Source organism: Trachypithecus francoisi, unplaced genomic scaffold, assembly GCF_009764315.1.
Source record: "Trachypithecus francoisi isolate TF-2019V2 unplaced genomic scaffold, Tfra_2.0 Lachesis_group8, whole genome shotgun sequence".
NCBI classification, from domain to species: Eukaryota; Metazoa; Chordata; class Mammalia; order Primates; family Cercopithecidae; genus Trachypithecus; species Trachypithecus francoisi.
The window spans coordinates 67,357,488-67,375,033 of record NW_022681473.1 but is presented as its reverse complement, the minus strand read 5'-3'; the positions used below and the strand labels follow the sequence as shown (position 1 = coordinate 67,375,033).

General features: G+C 39.6%; 1 protein-coding gene across 13 annotated transcripts in view; it reads right to left on the bottom strand.

Moving 5' to 3' along the window:
* The window catches only part of EMSY (EMSY transcriptional repressor, BRCA2 interacting), a 112,589-nt gene that overhangs the window by 68,894 nt on the left and 26,149 nt on the right, over positions 1–17,546 (bottom strand). For all 13 annotated transcript variants that reach the window (XM_033207865.1, XM_033207857.1, XM_033207853.1 and 10 more), the window contains one exon: positions 14,176–14,452. In XM_033207865.1, coding sequence (XP_033063756.1) covers positions 14,176–14,452 — 277 coding nt within the window. The remainder of the gene's footprint in view (positions 1–14,175; positions 14,453–17,546) is intronic.

Genomic DNA, 17,546 nt, shown 5'->3' with positions numbered 1-17,546 from the left:
TGATGTTCCCCTCCCTGTGTCCATGTGTTCTCATTGCTCAACTCCACTTACGAGTGAGAACATGCAGTGTTTGGTTTTCTGTTCCTGTGTTAGTTTGCTGAGAATGATGGCTTCCAGCTTCATCTATGTCCCCGCAAAGGACACGAAATCATCAACTTTTATGGCTGCATAGTATTCCATGGTGTATATGTGCCACACTTTCTTTATCCGGTCTACCACTGATGGGCATTTGGTCTGGTTCCAAGTCTTTGCTATTGTGAACAGGGCTGCAATAAACATACATGTGCATGTGTCTTTATAGAAGAATGATGTACAATCCTTTGGGTATATGCCCAGTAATGGGATTGCTGAGTCAAATGGCATTTCTGGTTCTAGATCCTTGAGGAATTGCCATACGGTCTTCCACAATCATTGAACTAATTTACACTCCCACCAACAGTATAAAAGTGTTCCGATTTCTCCACATTGACTTCCTCTCTTCCTATTTGAATACCCTTTGTTGAATACCCTTTATTTCTTTCTCTTGCCTGATTGCCCTAGCCAGAACTTCCAATACTATATTGACTAGGAGTGGTGAGAGAGGGCATTCTTGTCCTGTGCCGATTTTCAAAGGGAGTGCTTCTAGCTTTTGCCCATTCAGTATCATATTGGCTGTGGGTTTGTCATAAATAGCTCTTATTATTTTGAGATACGTTCCATCAATACCTAGTTTATTGAGAGCTTTTAGCATGAAGGGGTGTTGAATTTTATCAAAGGCCTTTTCTGTATCTATTGAGATAAGCATGTGGTTTTTGTCATTGGTTCTGTCTATGTGATGGATTACGTTTATTGATTTGCATATGTTGAACCAGCCTTGTATTCCAGGGATGAGGCCAGTTTGATTGTGGTGGATAAGCTTTTTGATGTGCTGTTGGATTCAGTTTCCCAGTATTTTATTGAGGATATTTTCATTGATGTTCATCAGGGATATTGGCCTGAAATTTTCTTTTTGTTGTGTCTCTGCTGGGTTTTGGTATCAGAATGATGCTGGCCTCATAAAATGAGTTACAAAGGAGTCTCTCTTTTTCTATTGTTTGGAATAGCTTCAGAAGGAATGGTACCAGCTCCTCTTTGTACCTCTGGTAGAATTTGGCTGCGAATCTGTCTGGTCCTGGGCTTTTTTTGGTTGGTAGGCTATTAATTACTGCCTCAGTTTCACAACTTGTTATTGGTCTATTCAGGGATTTGACTTCTTCCTGGTTTAGTCTTGGGAGGGTGTGTGTGTCCAGGAATTTATCCATTTCTTCTAGGTTTTTTTTTTTTTTTTTTTGAGACGGAGTTTCACTCTTGTTACCCAGGCTGGAGTGCAATAGCACAGTCTCCACAACCTCCACCTCCCAGGTTCAAGCAATTTTCCTGCCTCAGCCTCCTGAGTAGCAGGGATTACAGGCATGTGCCACCATGCCTGGCTAAATTTTTTGTATTTTTAGTAGAGATGGGGTTTCTCCATGTTGGTCAGGCTGGTCTCAAACTCCTGACCTCAGGTGATCCACCCATCTTGGCCTCCCAAAATGCTGGGATTACAGGCATGAGCCACTGCGCCTGGCCTTCTTCTAGATTTTCTAGTTTATTTGCGTAGAGGTGTTTATAGTATTCTCTGATAGTAGCTTGTATTTCTGTGGGATCAGTGGTAATATCCTCTTTATCATTTTTTATTGTGTCTATTTGATTCTTCTCTCTTTTCTTCTTTATTAGTCTGGCTAGTTGTCTTTCTATCTTGTTAATCTTTTCAAAACAGCAGCTCCTGGATTCACTGATTTTTTAAAGGGCTTTTTGTGTCTCTATCTCCTTCAGTTCTCCTCTTAGTTATTTCTTGACTTCTGCTAGCTTTTGAATTTGTTTGCTCTTGCTTCTCTAGTTCTCTTGTGATGTTAGGGTGTCAATTTTAGATCTTTCCTGCTTTCTCCTGTGGACATTTAGTACTACAAATTTCCCTCTAAACACTGCTTTAGCTGTGTCCCAGAGATTCTGGTACGTTGTGTCTTTGTTCTCGTTGGTTTCAAATAACTTATCTATTTCCTTCTCAATTTTGTTATTTACCCAGTAGTCACTCAGGAGCAGGTTGTTCAGTTTCCATGTAGTTGTGTGGGTTTGAGTGAGTTTCTTAATCCTGAGGTATAATTTGATTGCACTGTGGTCTGAGAGACTGTTACGATTTTTGTTCTTTTGCATTTGCTGAGAAGTGTTTTACTTCCAATTATGTGGTCAATTTTAAAATGAGTGTGATGTGATGCTGAGAAGAATGTATATTCTGTTGATTTGGGGTGGAGAGTTCTGTAGATGTCTATTAGGTCCACTTGGTCCAACGCTGAGTTCAAGTCCTGAATATCCTTATTAATTTTTTGTCTTGTTGATCTGTCTAATATTGACAGTGGGGTATTAAAGTCTCCCACTATTATTGTGTGGGAGTCTGTCTCTTTGTAGGTCTCTAAGATCTTGCTTTATTAATCTGGGTGCTCCTATATTGGGTGCATATATATTTAGGATAATTAGCTCTTCTTGTTGCATTGATCCCTTTACCATCATGTAATGTCCTTATTTGTCTTTTGTGATCTTTGTTGGTTTAAAGTCTGTTTTATCAGAGACTAAGATTGTAATCCTTGCTTTTTTTTTTTTTTGCTTTCCATTTGTTCGGTAACTATTCCTTCATCCCTTTATTTTGAGCCTACGTGTATCCTTCACATGGGATGGGTCTCCTGAATACAGCACACCGATCAGTCTTGACTCTTTATCCAATTTACTAGTCTGTGTTTTTCACTCGGGGCATTTAGCCTGTTTACATTTAAGGTTAATATTGTTATGTGTGAATCTGATCCTGTCATTATGATGCCAGGTGGTTATTTTGTCCGTTAGTTGATACAGTTTCTTCATAGTGTCAATGGTCTTTACAATTTGGTATGTTTTTCCAGTGGCTGGTACTGATTTTTCCTTTCCATATTTGGTGCTTCCTTCAGGAGTTCTTGTTAGGCGGGCCTGGCGGTGACAAAATCTCTCAGCATTTGCTTGTCTGTGAAGGATTTTATTTCTCCTTCGCTAATGAAGCTTAGTCTAGCTGGATATGAAATTCTGGGTTGAAAATTCTTTTAAGAATGTTAAATTTTGGCCCCCACTCTCTTCTGGCCTGTAAGGTTTCTGCAGAGAGATCTGCTGTTCGTCTGATGGGCTTCCCTTTGTGGGTAACCCTACCTTTCGCTCTGGCTGCCCTTAACATTTTTTCCTTCATTTCAACCTTGGTAAATCTGACGATTATGTGTCTTGGGGTTGCTCTTCTCGAGGAGTATCTTTGTGGTGTTCTCTGTATTTCCTGAATTTGAATGTTGGCCTGTCTTGCTAGGTTGGGGAAGTTCTCCTGGATAATACTCTTCAAGTGTTTTCCAACTTGGTTCCATTCTCCCCGTCACTTTCAGGTACACCAATCAAATGTAGGTCTGGTCTTTTCACATAGTCCCATATTTCTTGGAGGCTTTGTTCATTCATCTTTTTTCTCTAATCTTGTCTTCACGCTTCATTTCATTAAGTTGATCTTCAATCTCTGATATCCTTTCTCCTGCTTGATTGATTCGGCTATTGATACTTGTATATGCTTCACAAAGTTCTCGTGCTGTGTTTTTCAGCTCCATCAGGTCATTTATGTTTTTCTCTAAACTGATTATTCTAATCAGAAATTCCCCTAACATTTTTTTCACAGTTCTTAGCTTCCTCGCATTGGGTTAGAACATGCTCCTTTAGCTCAGAGAGGTTTGTTAATACCCACCTTCTGAAACCTACTTCTGTCAATTCGTCAAACTCATTCTCCATCCAGTTTTGTTCCTTTGCTGGTGAGGAGTTGTGATCCTTTGGAGGAAAAGAGGCGTTCTGGTTTTTGGAATTTTCAGCCTTTCTGTGCTGGTTTTTCCTCATCTTCATGGATTTATCTACCTTTGGTCTTTGATGTTGGTGACCTTTAGATGGGGTTTCTGTGTGGACGTCCTTTTTGTTGATGTTGATGCTATTCCTTTCTGTTTGTTAGTTTTTCTGCTAACACCCAGACCCCTCTGCTGCAGGTCTGCTGGAGTTTGCTGGAGGTACACTCCAGACCCTGTTTGCCTGGGTATCACCAGCGGAGGCTGCAGAATAGCAAAGATGGCTGCCTGTTCCTTTCCCTGGAGGCTTTGTCCCAGAGGGGCACCTGCCAGATGCCAGCCAGAGCTCTCCTGTATGAGGTGTCTATCAACCCCTGCTGCGAGGTTTCTCCCAGTTAGGAGGCACGGAGGTCAAGGACCCACTTGAGGAGGCAGTCTGTCCCTTAGCAGAGCTCGAGTATTCTGCTGGGAGATCTGCTGCTCTCTTCAGACCTGGTAAGCAGGAACGTTTAAGTCTGCTGAAGCTGCGCCCACAGCGGCCCCTTCCCCCAGGTGCTCTGTTCCAGGGAGATGGGAGTTTTACCTATAAGCCCCTGACTGGGGCTGCTGCCTTTCTTTCAGAGATGCCCTGCCCACAGAGGAGGAATCTAGACAGGCAGTCTGGCTACAGCAGCTTTGATGAGCTGCAGTGGGCTCCGCCCAGTTCGAACATCCCTGTGGCTTTCTTTACACTCTGAGGGGAAAAACCACCTACTCAAGACTAAGTAATGGTGGTCACCCCTCCCCTCACCAAGCTCCAGCAACCCAGGTTGACTTCAGACTGCAATGCTGGCAGCGAGAATTTCAAGCCAGTGGATCTTAGCTTGCTGGGTTCCATGGGATTGGGATCCGCTGAGCTAGCCCACTCAGCTCCCTGGCTTCAGCCCCCTTTCCAGGGGAGTGAAGGGTTCTGTCTCGCTGGTGTTCCAGGTGCCACTGAGGTATGAAAAACAAAACAAAACAAAACTCCTGGCTGGGCGTGGTGACTCACACCTGTAATCCAGCACTTTGGGAGGCCGAGGTGGGTGGATCATGAGGTCAGGAGATCGAGACCATCCTGGCTAACATGATGAAACCCCATGTCTACTAAAAATACAAAAAATTAGCCGGGCATGGTGGCAGGTGCCTGTAGTCCCAGCTACTCCAGAGGCTGAGGGAGGAGAATGGCATGAACCTGGGAGGCGGAGCTTGCAGTGAGCTGAGATGGCATCACTGCACACCAGTCTGGGCAACAGAGCAAGACTCCGTCCAAAAAACAAAAAACAAACAAACAAAGAAAAACTCCTAAAGCTAGCTTGGTGTCTGCCCAAACAGCTGCCCGGTTTTGTGCTTGAAACCCAGGGCCCTGGGTGGTGTAGGCACCCAAAGGAATCTCCTGGTCTGTGGGTTGCAAAGACCACGGGAAAAGCATAGTATGTGGGCCTGAATGCACCATCCCTCACAGCAGGGTCCCTCACGGCTTCCCTTGGCTAGACGAGGGAGTTCCCCAACCCCTTGCGCTTCCTGGGTGAGGTAACACCTCACTTTGCTTTGGCTAACCCTCCATGGGGTGCATCCACTGTCTTACCAATCCCAGTGAGATGAGCCAGGTACCTCAGTTGGAAATGCAGAAATCATCTGCCTTCTGTGTTGATCTCGCTGGGAGCTGCAGACCACAGCTGTTCCTATTCAGCTATCTTGCCAGCCACTGCCCCAAGAAAGCATTTTTATGTAACTCTTCATTGGTCTAAGGCTACCTTGGCTGCATGGCTGAATTAATAAAGTCACATTGGGAGAAAGTACATGGCACAAACATTATTTTTGAGGAGAATTTCAACTGGAAGATGAGAACAGTCATCAAGAAATAAAATCTTGCCATTGTTGCACAGTCCAGCTGCCCTGCAATGAACACAAGCTGCTGGTACAAGATGTTTGGAAACCAATCAGAAAAGATATCCCCAGTAATACATGCTTTTTTGTTACCATAATAACAGACTGGTAAGAAATTCACTCCTTAAAAACAGCAAGAATGCAAGCTTTTGCCCATCATAGCATTTATGAGTGCCTCCTACATTACCACATCCCATCCCAGTTATTCTGTCCTTGGCATCCTCAATACCTGTATTGGCTGTCTCATCAGCTGTAGTCAGTATCTTTCTGGGGCATTAACACCAAAACAGTGACGTTTCATCAGCATTATTGACTTGTTCTGGCATAAGATAGTAATCCAGCGGTGACTATGGCAAACTTGTCAATGAACTTCTTGCTGCTTTGTTATCAAAAAATGCTTTATCACCACAAAGTTTTAAAACTGTAATGCCGCATCTCTTCTTAAATTTCTGCAACTGGCCTGTTGAATATTCACAGCTTCCTTCAATTTTTAGTTAATCATGATAGATCTTTGCTTATTTCATGATCAGTATTACCATTAAGTGACATAAGTTCACTACAATGCTGATGGATCCACTCTTTCAATACGTGATCGAGATTTTCATTTTTAGCTTTATGCAGCGTATTTCTATTTTTCATTAACTTCTGTTCATCATTTCAGCACAGAATTTCAATAGCTTATCCTTTTGTTTTTTCAGGTCACATATGGTAGTCATTCCAACACCATACTCTTCTGCAACACACTGCACACTTAACACCACTGTCCAGTTTCTCCAACAGCTTGTCTTTCTGTGCTATAGATAAACTTAAGTGCTTCCTCGTTTCCGTGTCACTATTACCCCTCAGAGGTATCTGCAGGCCTTTTTGACATTTTCAACATCTTTACACCACAGAACAGAAAATAAGCAAAAAAACCATGGTAAGTGATGCACATAGGTCTTGGCCCCATGTGGAGCATTGCGGGGAACCTGTTATTGGCACATCTAGCCTGCATACACGCCATTTTATTACCCACTGTGGGAGTGCTTGTGTCAGGGGAATTTGGGTGTGCAAGGAAAAGATATATTACTGCTACAGAAGGCAGAAAGAGTCTTTTTTCCCTTGGGAATACTGAATAAACTGTGTGGTGTGCACCTGTGTTTTGATTACAATTTACCACATGAAGTCAGGTGTGGAATAGAAAGCTTCAGATTTTAGAGCATTTCAGATTTCAGATTTTCAGATTCGGGATGATGCAACTGTACTGGTTAAGCAGTATGCTACTCAATTTTTTTTAATCGCCAAAATTATTCCCTCCGCCCTATTTTTTTTTTAAACAAGAAGAATAAGGACTTAATAGTGGCCAGATACTAATGAAATATTCCGAAAGGGTATAGTTCATGGGGATAAAATACAGCATTTAGTAAACTCTACAAAAAAATTCCAGTTCTTCTATTTGGTAATCCTGATCCTTCCTGAGTGCTGGTTCTAAGAAAAGGGAAGGCTCAATTAAATTCACAAGGATGTTAACTATAGTTAAATCTAGAATATCAAATCCTGGAAACACACTAGATACCCAACAATAAGGGAATAATTTAATAAATTATTATGTATTATATAATAAATTTAATAAATTATGCAATAATAAAAATATTAAACAGCTCTGAAAATAATTAGGATATTTATAGAAAAATAGAATAATGTTAATGAAGCAACGATATATGAAGAAAGCATGCTACCAAATAGAATATGAACTTTTTATTCCAAATATGTAAAAATTATTATTCACAGCCAGGTGTGGTGGCTCACGCCTATAATTCCAGCACTTTGGGAGGCTGAAGCGGGTGGCTCATGAGGTCAGGAGTGCAAGGCCAGCCTGACTAACATGGTGAAACCCCATCTCTACTAAAAATACAAAAATTTGCTGGGTGTGGTGGCACACGCCTGTAATCCCAGCTACTCAGGAGGCTGAGGCAGGAGAATCGCTTGAACCTGGGAGGCAGAGATTGCAGTGAGCCAAGATCGCACCACTGCACTCCAGTGTGGGTGACAGAGCGAGACTCCGTCTCAAAAAAAAAAAAAAAAAAATTATTCACATAGGTAAAAAGGTAATAATACAGAAAAAGAAAGTGCTATTGTGGTACAGTGGTGGGATTACTGGTAGCGCTTTGTTCTCTATTGTTCTCCGAAACTGTCTGACCTACTAATATTGTTAGGTTTTAAATAACTTCTTTTTTTTTTTTTTTTTGAGACGGAGTCTCGCTCTGTCGCCCAGGCTGGAGTGCAGTGGCCGGATCTCAGCTCACTGCAAGCTCCGCCTCCTGGGTTCACGCCATTCTCCTGCCTCAGCCTCCCGAGTAGCTGGGACTACAGGCGCCCACCACCACGCCCGGCTAGTTTTTTGTATTTTTTAGTAGAGACAGGGTTTCACTGTGTTAGCCAGGATGGTCTCGATCTCCCGACCTCGTGATCCGCCCGTCTCGGCCTCCCAAAGTGCTGGGATTACAGGCTTGAGACACCGCGCCCGGCCGGTTTTAAATAACTTCTAAATGCTTTTATTTTATTTTTTATTTTTTATTTTTTTTGAGACGGAGTCTCGCTCTGTCGCCCAGGCTGGAGTGCTGTGGCCGGATCTCAGCTCACTGGAAGCTCCGCCTCCCGGGTTCACGCCATTCTCCTGCCTCAGCCTCCCGAGTAGCTGGGACTACAGGCGCCACCACCTCGCCCGGCTAGTTTTTTGTAGTTTGTAGTAGAGACGGGGTTTCACCGTGTTAGCCAGGATGGTCTCGATCTCCTGACCTCGTGATCCGCCCGTCTCGGCCTCCCAAAGTGCTGGGATTACAGGCTTGAGCCACCGCGCCCGGCCTCTAAATGCTTTTAGATACTAAATGGGAACCATGTTGAACTGATAGGGTTGGGGGATTTCACAGGGAAGGTATTTTGTGAAACTGGCAATGGAAAACAGAAACTGCCTTCAGGGCCAGCCTAAAGAAAGTAAATAAAGTGCAGACAGCGGGAATATTAGTGGAAACAATGTAATTGGAAGTAACTTGTTAGGTTGAAAACAGGTCAAGGAGGGAAAATAAAAGGTCAGCAGAATATTGTCACAGCATTGGGTAAATAATTCATGAAGTCCATAAAATAACATGAAAAGAACAAGATGAGAGCAAATTTTTCTCACCAAAGTAAAATTTAAAAAAACAGTAGCAACAATTAATCTAAGAAACAGGCAGAATAAAAAGTGGAATCAATCTAAGAAATAATAGCCCATTTGAGAATGGATTTGAGAGATAACAATAAAAGCTAATTACAGCTTCTAGTCTGTTAAGTACAAAATCTGGAGGAAAAAGGAAGATGAATCAATTGTGAAGAAGCAGTCATCTAAGATATAAATTATTTCCTTCTATACACACAAACCACATTTCAGCTATTACCTCTTCGTATATTACCAGCACCAGACTTATAACCACCAAATTAAAAATCACTCCTTCCAAATATTAAAGTGCACAACAGTTGCATAATATATTACGTTTATCTAAGAAAAAGGTAAAATATAATAAATACACATTTGCTTATATGTTAAAAAATGAAAGGAGAAATAAAAATTAAAAAGATTACCCATTATGGGGACAGAATAACTGTTGGAAGAAGAAGTCACAGATAAACAGACTTCTCAGAACATACCCGATTTTGTGGATTTGATTTTGGAACTACATAAATATGTCATATAACTATAAATAAAATTTAGTGAAAATTTTCAAAATGACAATCTAAAAAAAAAAAAACCCAGAAACAAATTAAACTATAATGCTTGACTACAGAGAAAAGAATTATTTCAAGTGACTTTTAAATACAGTAATTTGTATATCCTTACAATACCCTTAAAAATGAAATAACTACAATAAAAATTTATGTTCAATAATCATATTGGTTCTATTATTCTGAAACTATTATGTATTATACATTAAAGGTATAATTTTATTAATCATTAGAAATCAGGATTTTCTAAGAAAGTTCCTAAAGATTCTTCCTATATCATCAGAAGAAAAAAGATACAAACATACAAATAGAAAAAGTTAAAACCCATAATTATAAATTAGAATTAGTAATATCAGCATGAACTGATGATATATTTCCTCTCAAACAAAAAAGAACTCTAGCTGTGTCCACCAATAAAATGCAGAAACAATGACCAATGCAGTAGTAATGAACAACCCCACAATGCCCAGATTGTGGTATCTAAACACCATTTTTCACGAAGAAACCAGGACTCCCTGAAAAAATGTCTAATTTCAAGTCTAGGGGAGAAAATGTACAAGATGAACCTGGAACATCTCAACATACCATGAAACAAGGACACTATTAAAGACTAATGGAGTTGTGTCAAAAGAATTTAGAAACCAACTTAAAGAGGCTCCCAATGCAAAGGATGGAACAATGTGAGCACCAGAAGGAAGATCTGCAATGTATTGATAGACACCAAAAATCTTAATAATGTGGGGAGTTAAAATCTTATTGGCCGATGAACCAATTCATCTGAAAACATACGAATAAAGAGAAATAATCAGGCATGTATCCTGCTTTTCCCATATGAATTGTACCTTAGGGTAAGCAATAATAATAAAGGAAAGTTCTTCTTTTTTTTTTTTTTTTTTGAGACGGAGTCTTGCTCTGTCGCCCAGGCTGGAGTGCAGTGGCTGGATCTCAGCTCACTGCAAGCTCTGCCTCCCGGGTTTACGCCATTCTCCTGCCTCAGCCTCTGGAGTAGCTGGGATTACAGGCGCCCGCCACCTCGCCTGGCTAGTTTTTTGTATTTTTAGTAGAGACGGGGTTTCACCATGTTAGCCAGGATGGTCTCGATCTCCTGACCTCGTGATCCGCCCGTCTGGGCCTCCCAAAGTGCTGGGATTACAGGCTTGAGCCACCATGCCCAGCCAGGAAAGTTCTTCTTTAAGAATTCTAGCTAATAAATGAAAATAAAGATAAAATGCATTTTGCAATAACCAATAAAATAATAGATCTAGGCAAAGATTATTAATAGCTATTAAAACCATTTGGTAACACTTGTATCCTCTAGTCAATGTTAACATCACTAAAGGGAAAAAACAGACATTATGTGTCTCTTAAAATGATGCAACAAGAAGCATACACCACCACTTATGAAATGTTCATTCTTCCTGTTTCCAAAAACAATCATACTTGAATCTAATCAAGCTCCTAGATTTGGCTACCAGTTTTATGGAAATAAATTGAACAGGAGACCTTGTTAAACTACACTACACAAATGAAATCAGTAAAATCCAGACTATGGGAAACTCTCAGGAAAAATTAGTTATTTCTTCAACAAGTAAGTTGCAAGGACAAAAGAGAGAGAAGACCACTAAGTTAAAAGAGACATAACTACATCAATTAATGTAGTGTGGACCATCACTACACTTACAAAAATGGAGTCATTTACCAAGTTACTGCTAAGACCCTTTCCCCTCTACCACCAGCTACCCCTACAAGCATAACCAGAGATACATCAGCTCTAAAACAATATGTCTGTAGTCCTTAGTAGAAGCAGACACTGAATGCCCTCTGGCCTGATGTACCCACACAGAAGCTGCTACAGAAGCCCTGCAGGCAGAATCACAAATGCAGTCTATGTGTTACCACTTCCACCAATAGTACCTTTTAAAAAAAAAATAAAACTCCTTGATTTCTTAGTACTAATAACACCTAAATTAAATATGTCAAACAGAAACAAAATAATCACATCGTTTACTTGAGTATCTATATTCAGAGTTTACTTTCACATCCTTCATTCTCTATTAACTTCCAGTGACTTTAAGAGAAATCTCTGAGATGTCACTTCCAGCTCCCCTATAATTACTTAAGACTCAAACAGATGTAGAATGCTAAGAAGCAAAGGAGAAAATGAAGAAAGTCGTAAGTTCCTAAGAGATTCAGTGGCTACCTGGAGAAAATTAAGAATGAAAAATAGAAGCCTGGAATATTCATTTTGCTTAAAGATATTTTATTAGTAACCAAGAGAAATATCTCTTACCTCAAATAGTAACATCTATCTTGGAAAAACAATAATCTTTCTAATACAGTAAAACCAGCAAACTGTTTGATGAGTATTGGCAGAGAAAAACAACTATCAATAGATGATAATTCCTATTAGGGTTGATACACGCATCAGTCAAGTGAGGAGTCAAGTGGCCTTTCCTTCTCTCAGCTTTCAAATGATAAAATGGTGAATTCGGAACATGTTTGTAACCAACATTTTAAACAAATTTTCTGTATAAAAATTATTTTTATATTTAGGCCAGGCATGAGGGTGCATACCTGTAATCCCAGCACTTTGGTAGGCTGAAGTGGGGGGATCTCTAGAGGCCAGGAGTTCAAGACCAGCCTGGGCAACATGGCAAAACACCACCTCTAGTAGAAATATAAAAATTAGCCAGGCTTGGTAGCATACACCTATAGTCCCAGCTACTGGGGTGGCTGAGGCAGGAAAATTGGTTGAACCCGGGAGGCGGAGGTTGCAGTGAGCCAAGATCACGCCACTACACTCTAGCCTGGGCGACAGAGGGAGACTCTGTCTCAAAAAATAAATATTTCTGTATTTAACAGGACTATATTCTCATTCACTGCTGTATAAATAGAAATGTTGGAATTTTTTTTTAATTACTTAAGGTAACACAAAAGGAAATTTGAAGACTGCTATTTCTTGTCATTGATTGAGACATTAAATGGGTATCAGAACCAGAAAATGACAGATGCTCCCATATCCTACTATATAACAGCTGCAGAGTGAAGAAACAGTGACTGCATCATATCTATGTAATCTCTTCCTTGCTTAGTTACATAAAACACACAACACATCATTAAAGCAATCAAGACACTGTTTTCCTACTCAAGTGCTTGCATTCACGCCTAGTTCATAAACTAGAATATTTCCAAGCCCCAGTCTGTCTTGAGTTATGTATTATTCACATAAAACTCAATGAAAACTAATACCAAGTACCCTTCTATATTGCTTCTAAGCTCCCTTTAACAGACTCTAAATATGGGTATGAATTCTATATAATATATGCTTCCCTCTGATCACTCTCTTAAGACCTACCAACACTGAAAAAAGGAAGTTTCTGACGATATACTATTTGTCTTTCATATGGGAGGAACACAAAGGTATTAGGAAACTAAGCTAAAATGGAACTGAGATTTCCACATTTCCTTTCCTTTGCCTTTTTTTTTTTGAGACAGGGTCTTGCTCTGTCACCAGGGCTGGAGCGCAGTGGAGCAATCTCAGCTCACTACAATCTCTGCCTCCCGGGTTCAAATGATTCTCCTGCCTCAGCCTCCCGTGTAGCTGGGATTAAAGGTGTGCACTACCATGCCCGGCTAATTTTTGTATTTTTTTAGTAGAGACAGGGTTTCACCATGTTGGCCAGGCTGTTCTTGAACTCCTGACCTCAAGTGATTCACCTGCCTCCGCTTCCCAAAGTGCTGGGATTATAGGCGTGAGCCACTGCGCCCGGTCTCCTCTGCTATTAAGCAGCATTGCCCTTGAGTTCAGGTCTCAGTTGCTCTTCAGTTAATATTTCCATCATCTATCCATACAGAAAAATTTAGGAGACTAGCAGAGCGCAGTGGCTGGTGCCTGTAAAACCAGCACTTTGGGAGGCTGAGGTGGGTGGATTGCCTGAACTCAGGAGTTCCAGACAAGCCTGGGCAACACAGCGAGACTCCGTCTCTACCAAAAATACAAAAAAAAATAGTGGGGTATGGTGGTGTGTGCCTGTGGTCCCAGCTACTCAGAAGGCTGAGGTGGGAGGATCACTTAGGCCCGGCAGGTGGAGGTTGCAGTGAGTCAAGATTGCTCCACTGCACTTTAGCCCGGGTGACAGAGCAAGACCCTGTCTCAACAACAAAAAAAAGAAAAATGTAAGAAAAAGAAAAGAAAAACGTAGGAAACTGAAGAAAAGGCAAATGGCATATCCTTGAAACCGTCTTCTTCCTCCTACTTCTTACCATTTACTTTGAAGAGGTTGTGTATTTGATGTTTCCTCTGAAGAACCTATGGTAATATAATTTCAAATTTCTCATTTAAAAATTTCATTATATTAAATATATTTGTACAGCCCTTTGAAATTCATTGTGACAAGATTTAACCTACATTTTGTAAATGTTAGCAGCCCAGGTCATTAGGTACTGTGCAAAACAACTTGGGGCAAGCATATTAATATAAGAAAATGGAATCACCTACCATCTTGACATACTCAAACTGGGGTACATGGGGTGGTGATCTTGGGTCTAAGAGTAGGGACCTTCATATCCAAAGCAGAAAAACACATCCACCAAGTTTTCTTCAAAATTCCATATAGCAACTGTGACAGAATTGTGAAACAGCACTCACCTTGTGCTACTGTTGACATGACCACAGATGGTGTAGAGGACACCACAGCTGTTACTGCAACTGTATTAGGAATAGGTGATGGTGTAGAACTGCTGCTGCCACTGCTGCTATTACTGACCAGAGAGGACTGTGAAGCAGTTATAACAACTGGAGGCTTCTGGGTTGTAGAAGCAATGACTGACGTTGGTACAAGCTTAGTGACTGCTGCATAGTTATGGGATTTGGAGAGAATGTTGGGGACGAAGGTTGAGCTTGGTGATGTGGTGACTATAATAACCTAAGGAATAAAAAATAAGTTATTTTTATGTACCTACTATACTACAAATGTATCTACACTCACAGTTAGCTACATACAATTCAAAAATAGCTTATGAAAAATGAAGAAGCAATTCAACAGAAAGAATATACAACTAAAAATATATTAAAAATTTCCTTTACTAGTAATAATCAAAATGTACTTAAAAGCAACAATTTTACAAATCAAATATTTTAAAAGATAACATCAATGCTGTATAAGATACAGCAAAGTAGACAATTCAGCATACTACTTAGGGAGTCTAAACTGGCACACTCTTTCTAGAAAGTAATTTAAATATACATTCATTTATAAATATTTACTGAGCGCCTACTATGTGCCAGGCATGGTCCTAGACGCTGGAGAATAGAAGAATGAACAAAAGAAACAAAGTTCATACCTTCAAGTAGCTTACATTTTAGTAGTGGGAGAGAAATAAACAGAAAACTAAGTATATGTCACATAGAGACAAATGGAAGAGACAAAAAAGTATGGTAGGAGAATAAAGAATGATGGGAGCACTGTATGATTTTTTAAAATAATGTATTCAATAAAGACCTCTCAGTAAGGTGACATATGAGCAGAAACCAGAAGGAAGTAGGGATATGAACCATAGTGCTACCCAGAAGACCATCCATCGGCACAGGGAGCAGCAAATACAAAGGCCCAAAAGCAGAAGCAAGCTTGGTATGTTCAAGAAACTTCAAAGATCTAGTGAACAGGATACAAATGTATAGGGTACAAAGTAGTAGTAGACAACTGCAGAGAAGTAATGGAGGACTAAACCATTTAAGAGCATGTTGACAGTATTATACCCTTTATGTGATGTGATGAAAAAGGTACTTTCTCTCTGAGGTCTTCTGTCCAAAAGCCCATAATCATAGTCTAATCATGAGAAGAACATTAGACAAATTCTAATAGTTGGAGTATCTACAAGATACTTAACCAGTACTCCTCAAAACTGTCAAGGTCATCAATAAAAAGGAAAGTCTGAGAAACTTTCACAGTAAAGAGGAATCAAGAGGAGCCTAAGGAGAAACGACAACTAAATATAATATGGTATCCTGGAACAGAAAAAGACAATAGGTAAAAAACAAGGAAATATGAATAAACCATGGACTTAATTTTAACATCAATGCATTAATACTGTTCATTAGCTATAACAATGTATCACACCAATGTAAAATGTTCAGAATAAAGGGAACTTCTCACGAAGTGGGTAAAAAACAAAACGAAACAAAGAGAACAAGAAAACTAGGTGCGGAGTATATGAGAACTCTCTGTACTATCTTCTCAATTTTTCTGTAAATCTACAACTGTTTTAAAAAATAAAGTCCATTTTTTTAAAACTCATTACCTGTTAGGTAAAAAGTACAGTACGGCAATGAAGGTAGAAACAGGGAGACAAATTAAGAAGCTCCTGTAACAAACTAGGCAGGGATGATGGCGACCAAAGTATCTGTGGCGGAAGGAGGTAAAAAGTGAACAGATTCTGAATACACTGCAAAGGTAAAGCCAAGAGGATTTGCTTGTATGTTGAAATGAAGAATGGAGAAAAAGAGAGGCAGGAAAGAGATGTCAAGGTTTTGCCAGTATAACTGGAAAACTGTAGATGATTTAGCGACAAATCATTCCAGACAGAGAGAATAGTATGAAGGAAAGGACCTAATGTCAGAAGTAGCTTGATAAATTTAAAAACAGAAAGGAAGGCAGTGTAGCAAAAAGCACATAGGGCAAAGAGGAATTGGAAAAGCAAGCAGAGGCTACATTAAATGCAGAATTTAGATTTTTATACTAAGTATAATAGAAAGTCACAGAAGATTTTAAGTAGGAAGGAAAACAAAATTTGACGTATGTTTTAAAAGATCACTCTAGCTGCTACATGATTAGAGGCAAGAGGGGAAACAGTGAGACCAGTTAAACTATTGCATCAGACCAAGCAAAAAATGATAGAGGCTGCTTGCACTGGACTGTTAGTAGTAGAAATAAAGAGAAGAGATCAGAGTCAGATTATTTTGAAAAGTAGAGAGAATAGGATTTGTTGATGAATGGAAATGGCAGTGTTAAGGAAGAGAACAGAATCAAGAATAGCCCCTAGGGCTAATATGTATCAGCTTATTTAAATCTCCCAACAATTCTATGACACATGTACTATTATTATCCCCATTTTACAAATGAGAACACAAAAATTATTTAGAAGTCTGTAGTATCACATTTCTATTCTGGGGTGGTAGAGTAAAACCCAAAACAGAGCAGATTATCTACTTCCTCTTTAAATGACATTATTTGTACCTACCTAGAAAAGAAAAACTATTTTGAAAATCTAAAGAATTTAAGGGAAAATTATTTTGCATTTTTATATCACTTCTAAAGAAGGCCGGAAGTTAGTCAGTCAAAATTTACTAAATATGTCTGTACTCAGGACCTACATCTCAAAGAAGCTCTGACCATAACATTATTATTATACACTTTGGGTGTTACAGAGAATTACAAAATATAAGTACTTATCCAGTGTTACAGAGAATTACAAGATATAAGTACTTGTCCATTACTTTAAGGAGTTTGTTAGTTAATTATTTGAGGCATCAAGAAAGATACATAAGATCAACAAACACCTGTATAGAGTCGATCAGCATATTTATAGATAGACTTGATTAGCAAACACCTATATAGCATTATTAGAAAACAACAATCAACCATGATACCAAATGAGAAATAGACCAATATGGTAAAAAGACCACAAGTTTAGGAGTCAAATGAACCTGAACTTAGATCCTGCCTCTGCCACTTAAAAATGGCAGGCCCCTGGACATGTTGGAATCTCTGCACTCTGATTTTCATCTATAAAATGGGGATAATAATACCTACCTTGCAAAGTCATTACAAGGATTAAAAGATATAATGATGTTAAGCATCTGACATAGTGCTAGGCACATAGCAGGTGGTCAATATTTGGCAGTCAACAAATGGTACTTAGTAGCTTATTACTACTACTTAATAAATGTGAAAAGGATATCAGTAAAGGCATTATGCATCAAATCAATCTGAAAATGTATTTCAATATACTTTGTTTCAC